Source organism: Phaseolus vulgaris, chromosome 4 (genome assembly GCF_000499845.2).
Source record: "Phaseolus vulgaris cultivar G19833 chromosome 4, P. vulgaris v2.0, whole genome shotgun sequence".
Taxonomy (NCBI): domain Eukaryota; kingdom Viridiplantae; phylum Streptophyta; class Magnoliopsida; order Fabales; family Fabaceae; genus Phaseolus; species Phaseolus vulgaris.
In genome coordinates, this window is record NC_023756.2 from 45,971,232 (window position 1) to 45,986,631 (window position 15,400).

The window sequence follows — 15,400 nt, forward strand, 5'->3', positions numbered from 1 at the left end:
CCACGTTGTTAGCAATACAATCAGTTCCAGCTTTCCTTTCTCAATAGCTCTTATAGTTCATCAGAATTGGTTCCCAGAAAAACTTCTCTAGATCAATTTCTTTTATTATCCAACGAATCTGAAAGGCTTGAAGTTGAAAAAGAAAAGAAAAGGAACGCATCCAAACCAAAACCAAACAAGGTATATTACGTGCACTATAGATATTATTTTACAACACATCTTCTTCTTTGTGATAGCTCACATTTGGTATTAGAGAAACACAATGCCTATTTAAGCCAGATTTTGATTCCTCCACATATTTTTTTTTATCAGCAATATTGATTCCTCCACATTGCTTATGCTATTGTATATAGAATATATATACATATGCAGCAGAAACTAAACATACTTTACTACTAATTCTATTTAGACCTTTTTTTTTTTGCATGGACACATCATTCAGGATCATCACTTACAAAGTTTCGTGGATTGCAGAAATATCTTATACATATTTGTAAGTAGGGTATGTGCTGCAACTTTTGATGCACCTAGTTGTGCCTTGTTGTGGCTCCATCAACATCCACAGAGCTAGAACCTGAAGCGGTCATGTCTCCATCTGTCTGTGTTGCTGAGAAACTAAAAGGAAACTCATTACCAAACGCTTCTGTGCTGTAGGGTTGATTCAGTGACCACTCGCATCCCATTTGTGTGTTGTTATTTGCAACATAGCTGCCAGATTTCTCACTGTAATAATGATTCTGATCATATGTCACTACTGATGCAGAAGGTTGATCACCTGCAGTTATTAATTATGTTCACATAAATGTCTTACTCATGTTCTTTCATAAGAACTGGGTTCTTACTATTAAAAAAAAACATTCATCTGTCAAAAATATCCAAACAATATAAAGAATAGGGTTTATTGCCTGTGGAACCTTTTTTAAGTTCTTCAATTAAAAATCTAAAAATTCGTAAATAAATAAATGTTCTATAAGATATTTTTAAGAAGTAAAGTTTAAACCTAATTCAATCTTACAAAAACTGATTTATAAGATAAGAATTACACCCACTTATATATTATGATATATAGTAATCACTAGCTGATGTGAAATTTTCAACAACACACTCTTTCACATCAAGACGGTGAACTTTTGTGTGTAACTATATATTATGGGTGTCCGATAGCGGGTGACCTAATATACACCTAACAAAACAAATTTTCGCTATGATAGACTCAAAATAACTATAATATCATATTAAGAAATGAATTTAAGTATAACTCGACCTTATAAAACTGGCTTATAAAATAAGGTTCGCAGTTACTTATACATAGCATTTATCTAATTATATATAATTCAGCATAGGTTAAAAGGAAGATACCTTGGATTAAAACAGCAATGTTATCGTTCAGAACCCCATCTATCTCCTCCAAGTTAGGCCATTTTGCATATGCTTCTCTCACCAATTTGTCTATGTAAGCCTGCATGTGTCAAAAAATTTAACATAAGGGTGTAATCCAGATATAAATCAAGGGGACAAATTGTGTCCAAGATAGCAGATGATTCATCATGGTACCTTGTTCAAATGGGGAATTTGATCTCTGTTTGAAAATGTCTGTCCATTGACCTCTGCTCTAACTAATTTGCAAATTGGATCCAGAAAAATAGTAAAGTGTGGTCCATGATAAATGTACAACTTGCTCCCCATCTCACAACTCATTGCATGTTTGATTGCCACTTCCCACATTTTGTCTGACATCGACACGCCCAAAATCTGGTTGCAGAAACATTTAATTAACAAAATATCATTAATTTCATATAGTTACTTCAATAATGAAAAATCTCCTTGACTATTATGATGCAAAGATAGATACATTTCTTAGCTTAAGAACATCAACAACTGCTAGTTTAAGAAATTCTTGGACTGTTTTTATGCCCTCAGAAGACAACTTTTTGTGGTAAGGTCCATCTTTACCGATCTTTTCCAGGCGCCACACTTCGTCATGAAGCATTGGAGGGTAGCGTTTTCTGTACACTTCAAAAGTGTAAAAATGAAGTTAATCACAACCAAGAGACAAATTTTTTTACTGTTTATAAAATATAATTTTTTTATCTAACAATAATAGATCATGATGAATTAACTCTTATATAATTCATCAACAACAAATATAGTTAGTCAACAAAATCCTGACTAAACTACTCTAATACCAACCAAATTACTAGAAAATAAGAATCTCAAAAACCAGAGAACACGGCAAGGATCGAATTTAGACAAATTATAAATTCAAAACACCAATTTAAATAAGAAAAACAAACGAAGATGATAAACTTCTTTCAGTGGCAGAAGTTTATGGAGATTAGCTTAGGTTAAACTAATACTAATACAAGATTATCCCTGATGAAACCCCAAGAAAGACCCCACTTAAGAAATTAACCACCAGGCTTGTTTCTTGATTGGTTTCTCTTAAAGTTGAAACCATTGACTTGAGATTCATTTATGACCACGATTTGAAAATTAGAAAGTAGAACCAAAAGATATTATACGTAACAATTATTTTGAAATCAATAACGTGCTCTTGATTTCACACCAATGGTGGGACCCCTTGAGAATCTGACAACTATTAGATGTTGGATGCTGCAGAAGGTTTTTGGCTTTCTATTTGACTAACTGTCACTTTTCGGTTGTCACAAAAGAACATCCAGACAAAACAGAAGAAACATAAGTACTGGATTGACCATAACTTGATAACATGTTACTACAAATTTTATATTTCGTTTATTTATAAAAATGCAAAGAATGGTTAATATCAGTTATATGTGGTAATGGAATTTATGGTATAAAACAAATTTTCTTTGTGATAATATAAGATCTGTCAAAGTCAGCTATGTCATCTTTTTAAGGCACATGCATGGACTAGAATTTTTTGATTCTTCTGATAATCAAGGCAACAGCGATTGAATAAAGAGACTTTTCCTTTAGATATAGACTTTCCTTTGAGACTAATAGTTATTAACAACCCATGAGTCGAAGAAAAGAAGAAGAATATTGCAGAATAATTATTATAACACCAACTAACTAGCAATAGCAGTTATTGCTAGCTAATATGAACTACTAATATATTAAAGTGAAACAAACGGTCAAAGCTTATCAAGCACCAAATAGGTTGGTTAAAATTATTGTGAGTTCGACAAGAACATTTGGTAAAATCAACTAAAGTACTTCGTCATCATGTTCACACAAACAACAATCATACAAAATAAAACGTCACCAAGTTGGTTACAATGACAAATAATGCAAAGTGGTAAATAATTAAAGACAAGGTTTTGAAAGAAATTGTTGACACTCGTTAATTTTGATGTATCTTAATCTCTCATCAATTAATTCTTCTTTTAATTGGCAAGCAAATTAATTTTCAGGGTACAAAGAGTACACACAAATGAAGTTGCAATTCATAACTATACATGAGGAGGAAATTGTGGGAAGCACCAAAGATAGGTGGTAACTTTGGATAAAAGGAAGATGTGATTGACAAAACTTTCATCACACCTATAGAATGAGTAGTAAGTAATAGTCTTGTTCTTAATTAGCACATTCTAGTAGAAAAATAACTTGGAATATGGTTGTGTAGATCATGGTTGAACTACCACTGAGTAATAAAAAACAGTATATTAACAAAACAAAAAAATATGAATAGTGTAACTTACATTCTCCACGGTGATCCTTGACAACAAATGCTTCAGTCATTCCTTCACGAATCCGAACTCCTTGAGTACTTCCTGGTGCTACTCTCACTGCAACTCTGAACTTTCTGCAGCGAATCCAGCTAGAGTTATCTGTGAATTCCATGTCCCCAGTTGGTGCAATTCCATCTCGCATGATCAAGTTCAATTCTCCTGCAAGTAAAGGTCTCTTCCCCGGTCTCTCTTTCAATATGTGTCTGTTAAATTCATCACTCGTCCAACCCTCGTTTTCAGAAGGAGTAAAATCTCCATCAAGAGCCACAATCTCTAGCTTGATGGCATGTGGGAGACTTGTGGGTACCATTTGGTTATTGTTGCTTTTTTCCATCAGAACTATGCTCATGGGGTTCTCTTCAAAGTCAAGAATCCTGCTACTTGTGAAAATTGGAAGGAAAAGCCTCTTGCTGAACCCTAGTTGCAAGCTTGATGGCTGCTCCATTGCTCGAAGTCTCAATGAAGGAGACCTATGGGAGAGTGACCACCGTCTCAAACCTCCCTCAAGTTCCTCACTCACCTGATAAAATAGTGATAAAATTTAGTAACAAAAAATTTCATAGTCAATTAGATAACAAGAAACGAACTTCTTAAAAACCTACCACTCTTCTAAGCACAGGTTCCAAGGCAGTGAAAAGATGCTCCAAGTTATTTACCATGACCACATCTCCAATTACACTGTCCAAAAATAGATGAATGAGAAGAGTGAAAAGTTAAGTTGAGACACAAGACATATAACATAGTGAAGTAAGCATTATAAAGGGATCAAACAAAGTAGAGAAAAGAGGAAGTAGATTGAAGCATGATGAGATAAACCCTAGCGCTATATGAAGTGCATAAAAAGTACATACGAAGCAAAAGACGGTCTAGCAGTGTTATTTCTCATCCGTTTGTCGTCTGGCTTATCATCAGGGTCTCGTTGAGAATCATTGAACAATCTTTTCGCCGCCATTTTCGGTGAAGAATCTGATGAGAGTGAAACTGTTTGGTGTGTTTGAGGTTAATTGAAGTGATGAAGCAGGAGGGGGGGGAGCAAAAGAAAGGGGTTCGTTCGCATTTTATAGCTCTTCATACACATATTGCGTGTTGTTATTATTATAAGAATAAACACTACAGCGAAGGTTCATGGAATATTGGAGGAAATAGCGTAGCACTTAGCCCGATCATAACGTTGTGTACAATGGTGCGTACGAATGATGCAACCACTTGGGAGTCAAGATTTCAAGAATCGAAGGGCCATTAAAAGTCTACCAATCACTTTCACTTCTCTCCAAAGCTAAATCACCATGGACCTTCTCTATTTAAGGAATACAAAGGTATTAGAAAAAAAATATTGAAGACGTGGCATTCTTCATTTGGTTAGTACACTAATTTGTATCATTAAACTACTCTTTAAACATACTGTAAACATAATTAAAATTACTTTGTATATAAACTAAAATTTTGATTTTTTAAACAAAATTATAAAAGTTAATCTATATATACTATGATTTAAATATATAAAAAGTTATTTTTTTTTTCTTAAAATGATTTATAAAGAGAAATTATGGGTTATGTGACAACATCAAGAAATGCTACAAGGATTTCAAGGAAAAGGGTGGAAAACTTATAAATAATAATTAATTAAAATCATATGTCTATAACGTTCAAATCTCAGAATTCTAAATATGTGAATTTTAAGTGTGATTAAATTTACAAAACTTTCCTCAGACTTAGAGTTTTTAACTCGGTTTTAGATTATGTTATGGATGGTTTGACAGGATTTTGAAGGCGAATGATCTTATAAGTTCAATAAATTTTTGTTATAATAAATTTTTACTACTATAAAGATTTTCTTGAAATATAAATTAATTTTAGAGAAAAAAAATAATTAATTGACTAAATTAGAGATCATTTTAGGGACTAAATAAATTTTTGGTTTCTAAATTAGTTTCTATTATTGTTAAATGGTTTATAAATTGTTATCTAACTAAAAATCAAGGTTTTTGCTATCAAATTTAGAATCTAAATAATGAGTAGTTAACTTTGATTATTAATTAGATATCAATTTATAAACCATTTAATAATAATATAAACTAATTTAGAAACCAATTATTTTTTAGTTTCTAAAATGATTTTCAATTTAGTTATTATTGCAACTAATTATTTTAGTATCTAAAAATTGATTTCTAGTTAATGATTTTCTTGTAGTGTCATAAATAACTTTGATATCATCTTAAGAAATTAATCTCAACCTTACAAAATCAGTTTATAAAATAAAATTTACATTCACTTACTGTGATATTTCACAAGAACTTTTAATCAGAGTTCAAATAAGTACCCTTTGTAGCAAAAACTACAATTAATTCATCATTTATATTGAATTCTGTTTTTTTTTTTCCTATAATTTGCTTTCTTGTTGTGTTTGGCTTCTGTTTTGATCTCAAGGGTGAGTGCTGTTACAGGACATTTTCTGGGAAGGATCGACGATGTGGATGCGTGTTGTGGGTGTACCGCGTTCTCTGAGGAAACTGATTACAAAGAAACTGTCTGGTAATTACATGAACCGCAGCAAAAAGACAAAAATTATTATTCTCACACTCTGTTTTATTTGAAGACAAAATTTAACTTTCTTCTGAATGGACCAGAGTCCTGTACGGTTTCAACTTCCACACAAGTGTTTCAATGGTTAACTCCATTTAAGCTGCGTTCTTCTTTCTAGCTTTTAATCATGGCAGGCACACACATCATTGGAACATCATTTTTTTTATGTCAAGTTTTATAATTCATACTCAACTCACCATATTCAATAATTATTTCAACTTAGTTTAATTAAAAAGCTTGTTTTTTTTCATAAAGCAAGTATAATTATGTGTAACATAGGTACAAAGATACCTAACTCTTATATAGAAATGTAAAGTTCACTATTTTAATGAGCACATATTAAAATATAAAGGAGAAACAAAATCCTTTTAACTTTTATTGGTAATCACACTTTAGATTTAAATTTAATGATTTCTGTACTATAAAGAAATTTAACTCATTGTTGACTAAAAATAATATTATTCTTATGTGATCAAATAGATTATATAGTTGCAAACCATCAAAAAACTTATTCAACAAAGACAAGTGAAAGATGTATAGGTATTTTTGTTGTACTTGTTATTTATTTATTTTTCATTGTGTGCAGCTTAATCTTGATGAGGGATGTTTGTTTTTGTTTATTGTTTAGGAGATTTTCATTTATTGATGGTATAGCACTACAAGAAAATCATGAAATAAAAACTAATTTTTAGAGATCAAAAAAATTAGTTGCAATAGTAACTAAATTAGAGATCATTTTAGAAACTAATAAAAATTTTGGTTTCTAAATTAGTTTCTATTATTGTTAAATAGTTTCTAAATTGGTATCTAATTAGCAACCAAAGTTTTAACTACCAATTATTTAGTTTCTAAATTTGGTAGCAAAAACTTTGGTTGTTAATTAGATACCAATTTAGAAACTATTTAACAATAATAGAAACTAATTTAGAAACCAATTTTTTTTTAGTTTCTAAAATGGTATCTAATTTAGTTACTATTGTAACTAATTATTTTGGTATCTAAAAATTGGTTTCTATTTCATGATTTTCTTGTAGTGTAGTTGGGAATTGAGTTTTGAAGGGCACGGACACCAATTGTTTTAGTGTTAATAATTAATAAATATTCTCAATTCAAATTATTTTTATAAATAAAATAATAGATTAATTTGTTTATTCTTATAAAAAAAATGCATAATTGTTAATTTGGAATTAATAAATTACCTTCCTTACTAATGGTTACAAAATTTAACTCCCCTACACAAAATGAAAGACTTGGACAACGTATATTTCAAGGTATGTTGCATTGTGAGAATATTATGTATTCCCGTGAATATTTGGTTGGTAATTTATCAACTTTAAAGAGATATTGAAGTGGAATTTTTTGGTTTTTTTTGGAAAGTATTTGTATGTTCCATACTAACACTTAGGCATAGCAATGAAAGTGATGTGTGTTTTATTATCCACATCCTCATTTCAAAAGTAAATGTTTATGTGAATGAATATGAAATTTTTTATATCAATAAATAATAAATATACTCATATCCACTCTTTACAATTTTAAATATTATCACTTGAAGTCATATTATAAGAGGAAGAGTGGTATGTGAAAAAATGGAGAATAATCACTTAAAGTAAACTCATACTCTTTAAATAAGGTATGATACACTATAAAAAAAATTATAAAATAAAAATTAATTCTAAAGACAAAATATATTAGTTGTTATAGTGACTAAATTAGAGACAATTTTAGAGAAAAAAAAATTAGTTTTCATTATTGTTAAATAGTTTCTAAATTGGTGGTACCTAATTAACTATTAAGGTTTTAATTACCAATTATTTAGATTCTAAATTTGGTAGCAAAAATCTTGGTAGCTAATTAGATACCAATTTAAAAAAATCATTTAATAATAATATAAATTAATTTAGAAACCAAATTTTTGTTTAGTTTCTAAAATATATCTAATTTAGTCAGTATAGTAACTAATTATTTTTTTTTCCAAAATTGATTTCTATTTGATGATTTATTTTTTTTGTAATAATATTATAGATAGGAAAAAAAAGTAATTAATAAAAAAACTCTATTAAAATAGTCCACCATATTTTTCAGTGAAAATTGTTATCTAACAAAATGGATTAAAAACATTGAATTGTAAAAGTTCATTTATTTGTTTTTGGGAATAGGAAGCTTCGTGGCTCCTTCCTTCTTCCTACGTCCATGTCTCTCATGAGCTTGGACTTCCCAATCAAATCTAGTGGAATAAGAAAGTTGCCGGCCATTAAAATTTGTCAAAACAGCATGCAAATGTGATAGAACAGACAGATTATAGGTACAAGTGTCCTTCAATTTGACTAGAAAAAAACACGCACACAAAACTTAATTAATTCCATTTCTAAATTCTAGGGTAATTACTCGATGATAAACACGTTTTCTGTTAGTGTTACCTCTACTTTTAGGTCCATAAATGCCCTAAGAGGTTTCCCAGAAAATATGAAGCAACATGGTGTGGAAGAATTTGCAGCATAATGACCATTGATGTTGATGTGTTACAAATTGCTCTGAGGAATTTGAAGATGCTTTCAAGTACTTTCGTCGTAACGTTGTAGAACTTTTGTGGCCTATAAAACATTGTCAAACTATGCATTAATCTATGTCTTTTAGTCTTTGAGTTTGGACTTGTTGAATATGTTGTAATAAACCTACCTCTGTAACGCGGCATGGTTAATTTTCTTATGTGTTGTGTGAATTGCTGATTAATAATTAATGTAAGAATAATTTCATTGTAAACCTTGATTAAATTATTAAACTCTTTAGGGGTTGACCATTTGTGGAACCATGTATAATTAACTGAGGGTTTGACCATTTATTAAACTTTGATTAATTTGTCAAATCAATTATGTGTGTGAACTAGAATTGATCAAATTTGATCATTGGTATAAGTTTGATTGTAAACATGTTCAAACTCCATTTAACTTTAATTTTATAAACTTTGCTCTCAAGTTACTTCTTATTAAAACTTGTAGTTCGATTTCTACGTTTTTGTTGGTTTAATTTTTAACTATAAGGATTTAATGTGTTTTTAGTTTGGCGAGTGAGATTTGATTTTAATCTCAGTAAAAAAGTTTATTTTAATCTCTCTAAAATGAAAAAAAAAAAAAATTATCAATTTTAGTCTTTATGGTATTGTGTTACACTAATTTAATTACTTATTTATGTTGAAAAAAAGAGTAAAAGATTATTTATTTTTAATGCGAAATATTAATATTGTAATATAACGTTGACATGTGACACCTGAAGTTCTTAAAATTTGTATAATTTATTATCTATCTTAAAAGAAATATTAAGAACTAAAAATAGTCATCTAACAATCTTTAGAGATCAAAATCAAAGAAAAATATTATAAAAAAAGTTCATGCCTTTTATTACAAGGGCTAAACAATTATTTCAAAAGCAACATAAGTAAAATCAAAACTTAATGAATTTTATAAAGATTCAAAATTCAAAATATATTTAAGCCTGATATAAATCATCATAAGAATAAAATAAAATAAAATCATATTTATAAAATACAATCACCTTCTATTAATTTATTTTTAATAATTACACTAATTTAATAATTTTAAAAGAAAATCAATAATAAGAAAAGCTAGATTAGGGTATTTAGTAAATAAACAAAGTAAAAAGTTTGAAGATTATAAAAAAGAGCTTAAAAAAAGTTAGAGTACTAATAAAACTTGAAAGTTGAATATATATAACTATAGAGATAATACTTTTATACAAGGATTTTTAATAATTGAAGGTTGTGCCTCTTTTCTTCAAAGATATTCTTTATATATATAAAGTAAACAAAAAAGAATGCTACACTCCTTAAAAAAATCCACTTAACAACCAAATACTAATAATATAATAATTATATTAAAATTTAAAATCTCATAAAAGTAAATTACATTATTGATGTAGAGTACAATGGTGGACATTGACCTACAAACTTCTAACTTATTGGAAATCTTTACTATTCGGTTGCCAAACTTTTCTTACTTGTTGAATCTTTTGTCTTTATTTGATTTATTGATAATTTTTATTAGTTTAGTTGCTTCTTTAATTAATCAAACATGTCTTTATGTGATTAGGGATGCGGATAAAAAAAATACTTCTGAATCCCTTTTCTAAAATATAATTTTAAATTTAAATGTTTGAAACATATTTTTGAATTCTGGAAATTCTTTTTCAAAATATATTTTAGGATTTAGGATTTAGATTGTCTTTTAGAATTTTTTTTTCCAAACTGTATGTTTTGTATTCCAGATTTATTTTTTAAATTTTCGAATTATATTTTTTGAATTTTAAATTTTCAAATCTACGATAGAAGGTCATTTTAGAAAATTTGAAAGATGATAGAATGCAGATTCGAATTGGTACAAAAGAAGTGTTGTTTTAATAAGTGGACTGTCCCAGATTTTGGCCCAAAACTTTACTACAAAGATCTGGTCAAATACAATTTTTTCTTCATGCACCCTCAAATTTCTAACTGTAACTCTATAATTTTTAAAATAACAATTTTACCTTTCAGATGCTAATAATGTAGGGTATTATAATTATAATTTACTACATTTTTATGTCTAAACATAAGGCACATGTATTCTTAAGAACATTTTTCATTTTCATATGGTAGTTTACTTTTCACTTAATATCTATTATATATACGATCAGAGCTTTAATATTCAATTTAATAAATTCATTTAATTTTCATATTATACATATATATATATATATGTATATTGATATCATATATCCAATTTTTAATCTTATAACACTTAAGAATTTGTAGTAGCATATAAAATTAATCAATTCAATGGTTTTATTGCAAATTAGTATACAGTAGATTAAGTTTACAAAACTTTATTGGGAAAAAAATCAGTAATATGTGAAGAAATATAAAATAACATTAATGAATAGAAGAAAAGAAAGGGTCAAATTCTTGGTACCCCTGAATTGAGTACTTGAATGTGAGTATGTGTATGTTCAACCCAAAAAATATGTAAGAAAACAGAAATGAATATGAACAAACAAAAAAGAAGAATATGGAGAGAGAAATCAATTGAATTGCATGAGCTTTGGAGCAAATCTGAGCAATCTATCCAAAGCATGAGTGGTGAATTTCCTTGCAAACAAATGACAAATGTTGGTGGTGTGACCATTGTAGTCACATGATGTTCCAAACCTCAGCTTGTTCAAAAACTCATTGTTCACATCATTTCTGTAATACCTTGAAGGATGAGCACCACCCTTTGCCCAATCAACCCATGTCAAGGTCCTATTGGAGTTCCTCTTCCAAAACTTGATGCTGACAAATGTGGGCAAGTAGTGTTCATCACTGTAGCAATTGGGGTTGCAGTACTTTAAGAACACTGGGAAGTAGTGGTAGTCAGAGACTGTTTGAAGGGCAAGAAAACGGTCTATTTGGAACCATTGAGACCCTTTTCTCCATTGGGAGAGCCTAATCTGAGGCCTCATTTGGGTCCTGTACCTGCCACGCCCCACTTCCCCTGGCAGATCATAGGCCTCCACAAAGGTCTTTGTTGAGTTCATTAGATAAGTGTAGATGGTGGAGAAGTTGAACAAAGGGATGCATGACTCTGAGAGTAGTACAAAACGTTGGTTGCTGAAATCAAGGAGTGCATTGGCTAATAAGCGTCTCTCTGCTTCTATCATGCTGTTCTCACCCCACCTCACTTCCTGCATCATTTTCACAGCACAGTATCATATCAGATTATGAATTTTGGGACATGCTTTAAGTCCAATGATTGAAATTCTCAGTTCACCAAACAAAAGGGTTGCTAATGCATGTTTTGTCTTCGTAAATTTGGTTTTCAAATTCAAAAAGTATATAAATTTGTCATTTCTAACTTTTTCTAACTTTTAGAATGAATTCTTAGAGATGAAGGGTTAAATCTGCATGTTTTCCAAAGCTTAAAGATCAAATTCTTCTGCATGAAAGTAGATAATAGTGTATATGTATTTTCTAAAGTTGTTCATGTTGTGTTTACCATCTAAACATAAATGAAATAGCAGAAAGGTGCATTTATTCTGAGCTCAGATTCTTTTTCTCATGCTAGAGACCGGGTATATGAAGAAAGGAATTGTGAAAAGAAAAGTCTGATGGGGGGTTGAATAATTGGTTCTTGAAATAGAAAAGAATAGAATTTTCTTGGAAGTGCAAAAGGAGTGGAATCAAAGAAAAGTATGACCAGTTTGTATTGACTGTCCAATTCAGGAAGCAACCAAAAAACAGAAACAAAAATGAACATTCAACAGATTCAGTGGACCTTATACACTGTTCAGTTTTGTAAAATTTATTTACCTCCCATGTTATATAGTATTGATACAAAATACAGACAAAAAACATGGATAACTAGCTAACCATGAAGAAATTGGAATTGTTAAAGGGTTTGAACTTAAACATTGAAGTTCATTGGAAAAAATAATGTGCTGAAAAAAGCATAAGCTGTCTCAAAAGATCTTATTTAAAGGCATTGGTACTGATCTTTTTCAGCCTTTTAGCTGAAGTTGTTCTTTCATCAAAACTCTTCTTACAAGCAATCTTGCAGAAAATTCATAATAATGTGTGCAACTATAGAGACTTAATCACACGTTACAAAGTGTCCACTTGTTCATGCAGACAAGTGTTTCACAAGTTAGCAGTTTCCTAAAATAATTTGTAACAGGTATTTCCCTAAAAGATCAAGTGCACTAGTAGCTAAATACAAGTAACCTTGCCAAGATAATAACACAAGGTGTGGACAAATACTAAATTTGATATTTTAGAAAATTTAAAAAAGATTAAAAAAGCTAAAATTATAAATCATTCTTAATTTTATTATGAACTCGAGTAATTGAGTAACTTAAAAGTTGTAAAAGTCAGCAATGGAATCCGAAAAGGTGATATGGTGAATGAAACTGGAAAAGTTGCATCTTTTACTGCTTTTGGGAAAAATCAATTATAGGATTATGGTTCTTGCAGAAATGGTAAATATCATTTAAGAACCATTTTAGGATGAGAAAATTAATTATCTATTTAATTTTTTTGCTAATTTCAAAACTCTACTTGATCACATATAACTGGAAAACACGGATTCTTAATGAAATAGGAATAAAAAGGAGAAATAACTAAGAAAGATAAAAGAAAAGTTCATTCCAATCTTGATACATTGTTGAATTAATCTTCCTTACCTGTTTTAAACTATAATCACCATATAAAATTCAATACAACTATAAAAAAATAATGTTAATTTCTCTTTCACTTTAACAATTCTTTGTCATTTTTGTTCAGTAGAAATGTGAAGAGACTGCAAGAAAAACAAAAACAGACAACCAGGTACTAGGTAATAATGATACATTAACAAATCCATCAGATAACTAGATTGATAATGATACATTGACAACTTCATCCAGAGATTCACAGAAAAAGTGTATTTTGTCATTTCATAAAGAAAACTGAAATTTTAGATAAGAAAAATGGAGTTGTAGACTGTAGAAATTGTGAATATATCATATAACTTTTCATCTCTTAACAGTTATAAAAGGTGGAATGCAGGAACTGACCTTACTAGGGATATTGCGGCCATGAAAGACAGAGTTTTTAGGCACTGTTTCATTGGAAGAAGGGTAGGAATGGACATAGATGGAATACAACCCTTCATTTCCTTTGAAAAATCTCTCCCACAGAGGAGCCAACAGCACAGGCCCTTTTGTCAAAAACATGAATGCAACCTTTGGGGTCTGTTTGAATGGGAGTTTGTGAATCATGGGAACCATGGAGGCTTTCCACAACAACTCTTCATCACTCATATCATGCATGGCCATGGGGGACTTCAAGAACTCACTCAATCCAATCCTGGTGAAATTCACCACCTTTGTGACCAAGGTGGAATTAGAAGAAGGTATGGTTTGGTTATCCTTCTGGGGTGAAGATGAGGTGTTTTTCTTTCCAGAATCAAGGACTAATCCTTCAAAACAGTGAGACTCATTCTTTGTTTTGATGTCTGGTATTGGCAATGAGATATTGGAGGAGATTGGAGAGAAAGGTGGTGGTTTGAGGGTGTTGGATGGGAGGGAGAATTGCTGGATTTGAAAGTTGATGAAGGAGAAATTCTTGACAAAGAAAGTGAGTGTGATTCCAATGAGTAAACCAATGCCAAAAACTAGAGCATGACCAAAGAAGTTGAGAAGGTCTAGTTGAGCAAAAAAAAGGTTCAGATATGATCCTGCACCTTTGCCATCACCTTTGCCCTGTTGCTCCTTGTTCTTCATTGTGATGAGACAAATTCAGAATAAGCTTGGAACAGTTCAGAATAACCAAGAATGTTAACTCTGAGAGTTTTTTATACAGTGAGAGAGATTGAAGAAGAATCCATGAAGCTTGATTCTGGACTCAAAGAGATACTTGAATTGATCCAAAAACAATACCTATATATATTCTGCTGTTTACATGAAGTGGGGGCAGAAAAGGTGTATTCTTTTGCACAGTTTGTGAAGGGTTATGAACTGTACACAGCAATGGAACATTAAATTATATATATAAGAAAAAAGGGAAACGTTTTATTTGGCTGAATACAAGAAACTCTAATGAAACATGCATTAAAGTTTGTGTACCTCAGTAAATATTAATTTAATGCTTTAATTATAAGTATAATGATAATGTTTGTTTATATAAATATCATGATGCTATCTAATTAATTCTATGAGCTAAAAATAATTTTTTTTTTCACAATTTAAAGACTAAAAAACTGTTTTTTTTTTAATTTGAATGCCAAAATAGTTACATGTAAATTTGAATTTAATGGGCTAGATAAAAACAATTTCTTAATTCGTTTTTATATGTTAAAATTGATTAAAAATGATCCATTTAATAAAACATTAATTGATTTAATAAAATTCATTTACTAAAGAGGGAAATTCATAATTTCTAAGACATTTAAATACATTGTATTTAAATTTATCTCATTTGAAACTGATTTTTTTTTAATCTTTTATTTGAATCAAGTAATTCAAATTCACTAAAAATTTTAATTTTTTTTTTTGCATGTGTTTCAATCATTTTCAAATGTAAAGAAAATATCAAAAAATAA

The 15,400-nt window shown here is 29.8% G+C and overlaps 2 protein-coding genes across 2 annotated transcripts; both read right to left on the reverse strand.

Moving 5' to 3' along the window:
• Window positions 1–281: 281 nt before the first annotated feature.
• Window positions 282–4,738, reverse strand: LOC137837999 (protein SAR DEFICIENT 1-like). The gene is made up of 7 exons (XM_068647197.1): window positions 4,565–4,738; window positions 4,316–4,391; window positions 3,684–4,233; window positions 1,853–2,013; window positions 1,555–1,752; window positions 1,360–1,459; window positions 282–775 (listed from the first exon to the last, which is right to left on the reverse strand). Exons 1-7 carry the CDS (start codon window positions 4,663–4,665, stop codon window positions 528–530), a joined length of 1,434 nt encoding a protein of 477 aa, XP_068503298.1. The 5' UTR covers window positions 4,666–4,738; the 3' UTR covers window positions 282–527.
• Window positions 4,739–11,153: 6,415 nt separating this feature from the next.
• Window positions 11,154–14,692, reverse strand: LOC137838000 (glycosyltransferase BC10-like). Its single transcript, XM_068647198.1, has 2 exons — window positions 13,875–14,692; window positions 11,154–12,008 (listed from the first exon to the last, which is right to left on the reverse strand). Exons 1-2 carry the CDS (start codon window positions 14,580–14,582, stop codon window positions 11,367–11,369), a joined length of 1,350 nt encoding a protein of 449 aa, XP_068503299.1. The 5' UTR covers window positions 14,583–14,692; the 3' UTR covers window positions 11,154–11,366.
• Between the last annotated feature and the right edge of the window lie 708 nt (window positions 14,693–15,400).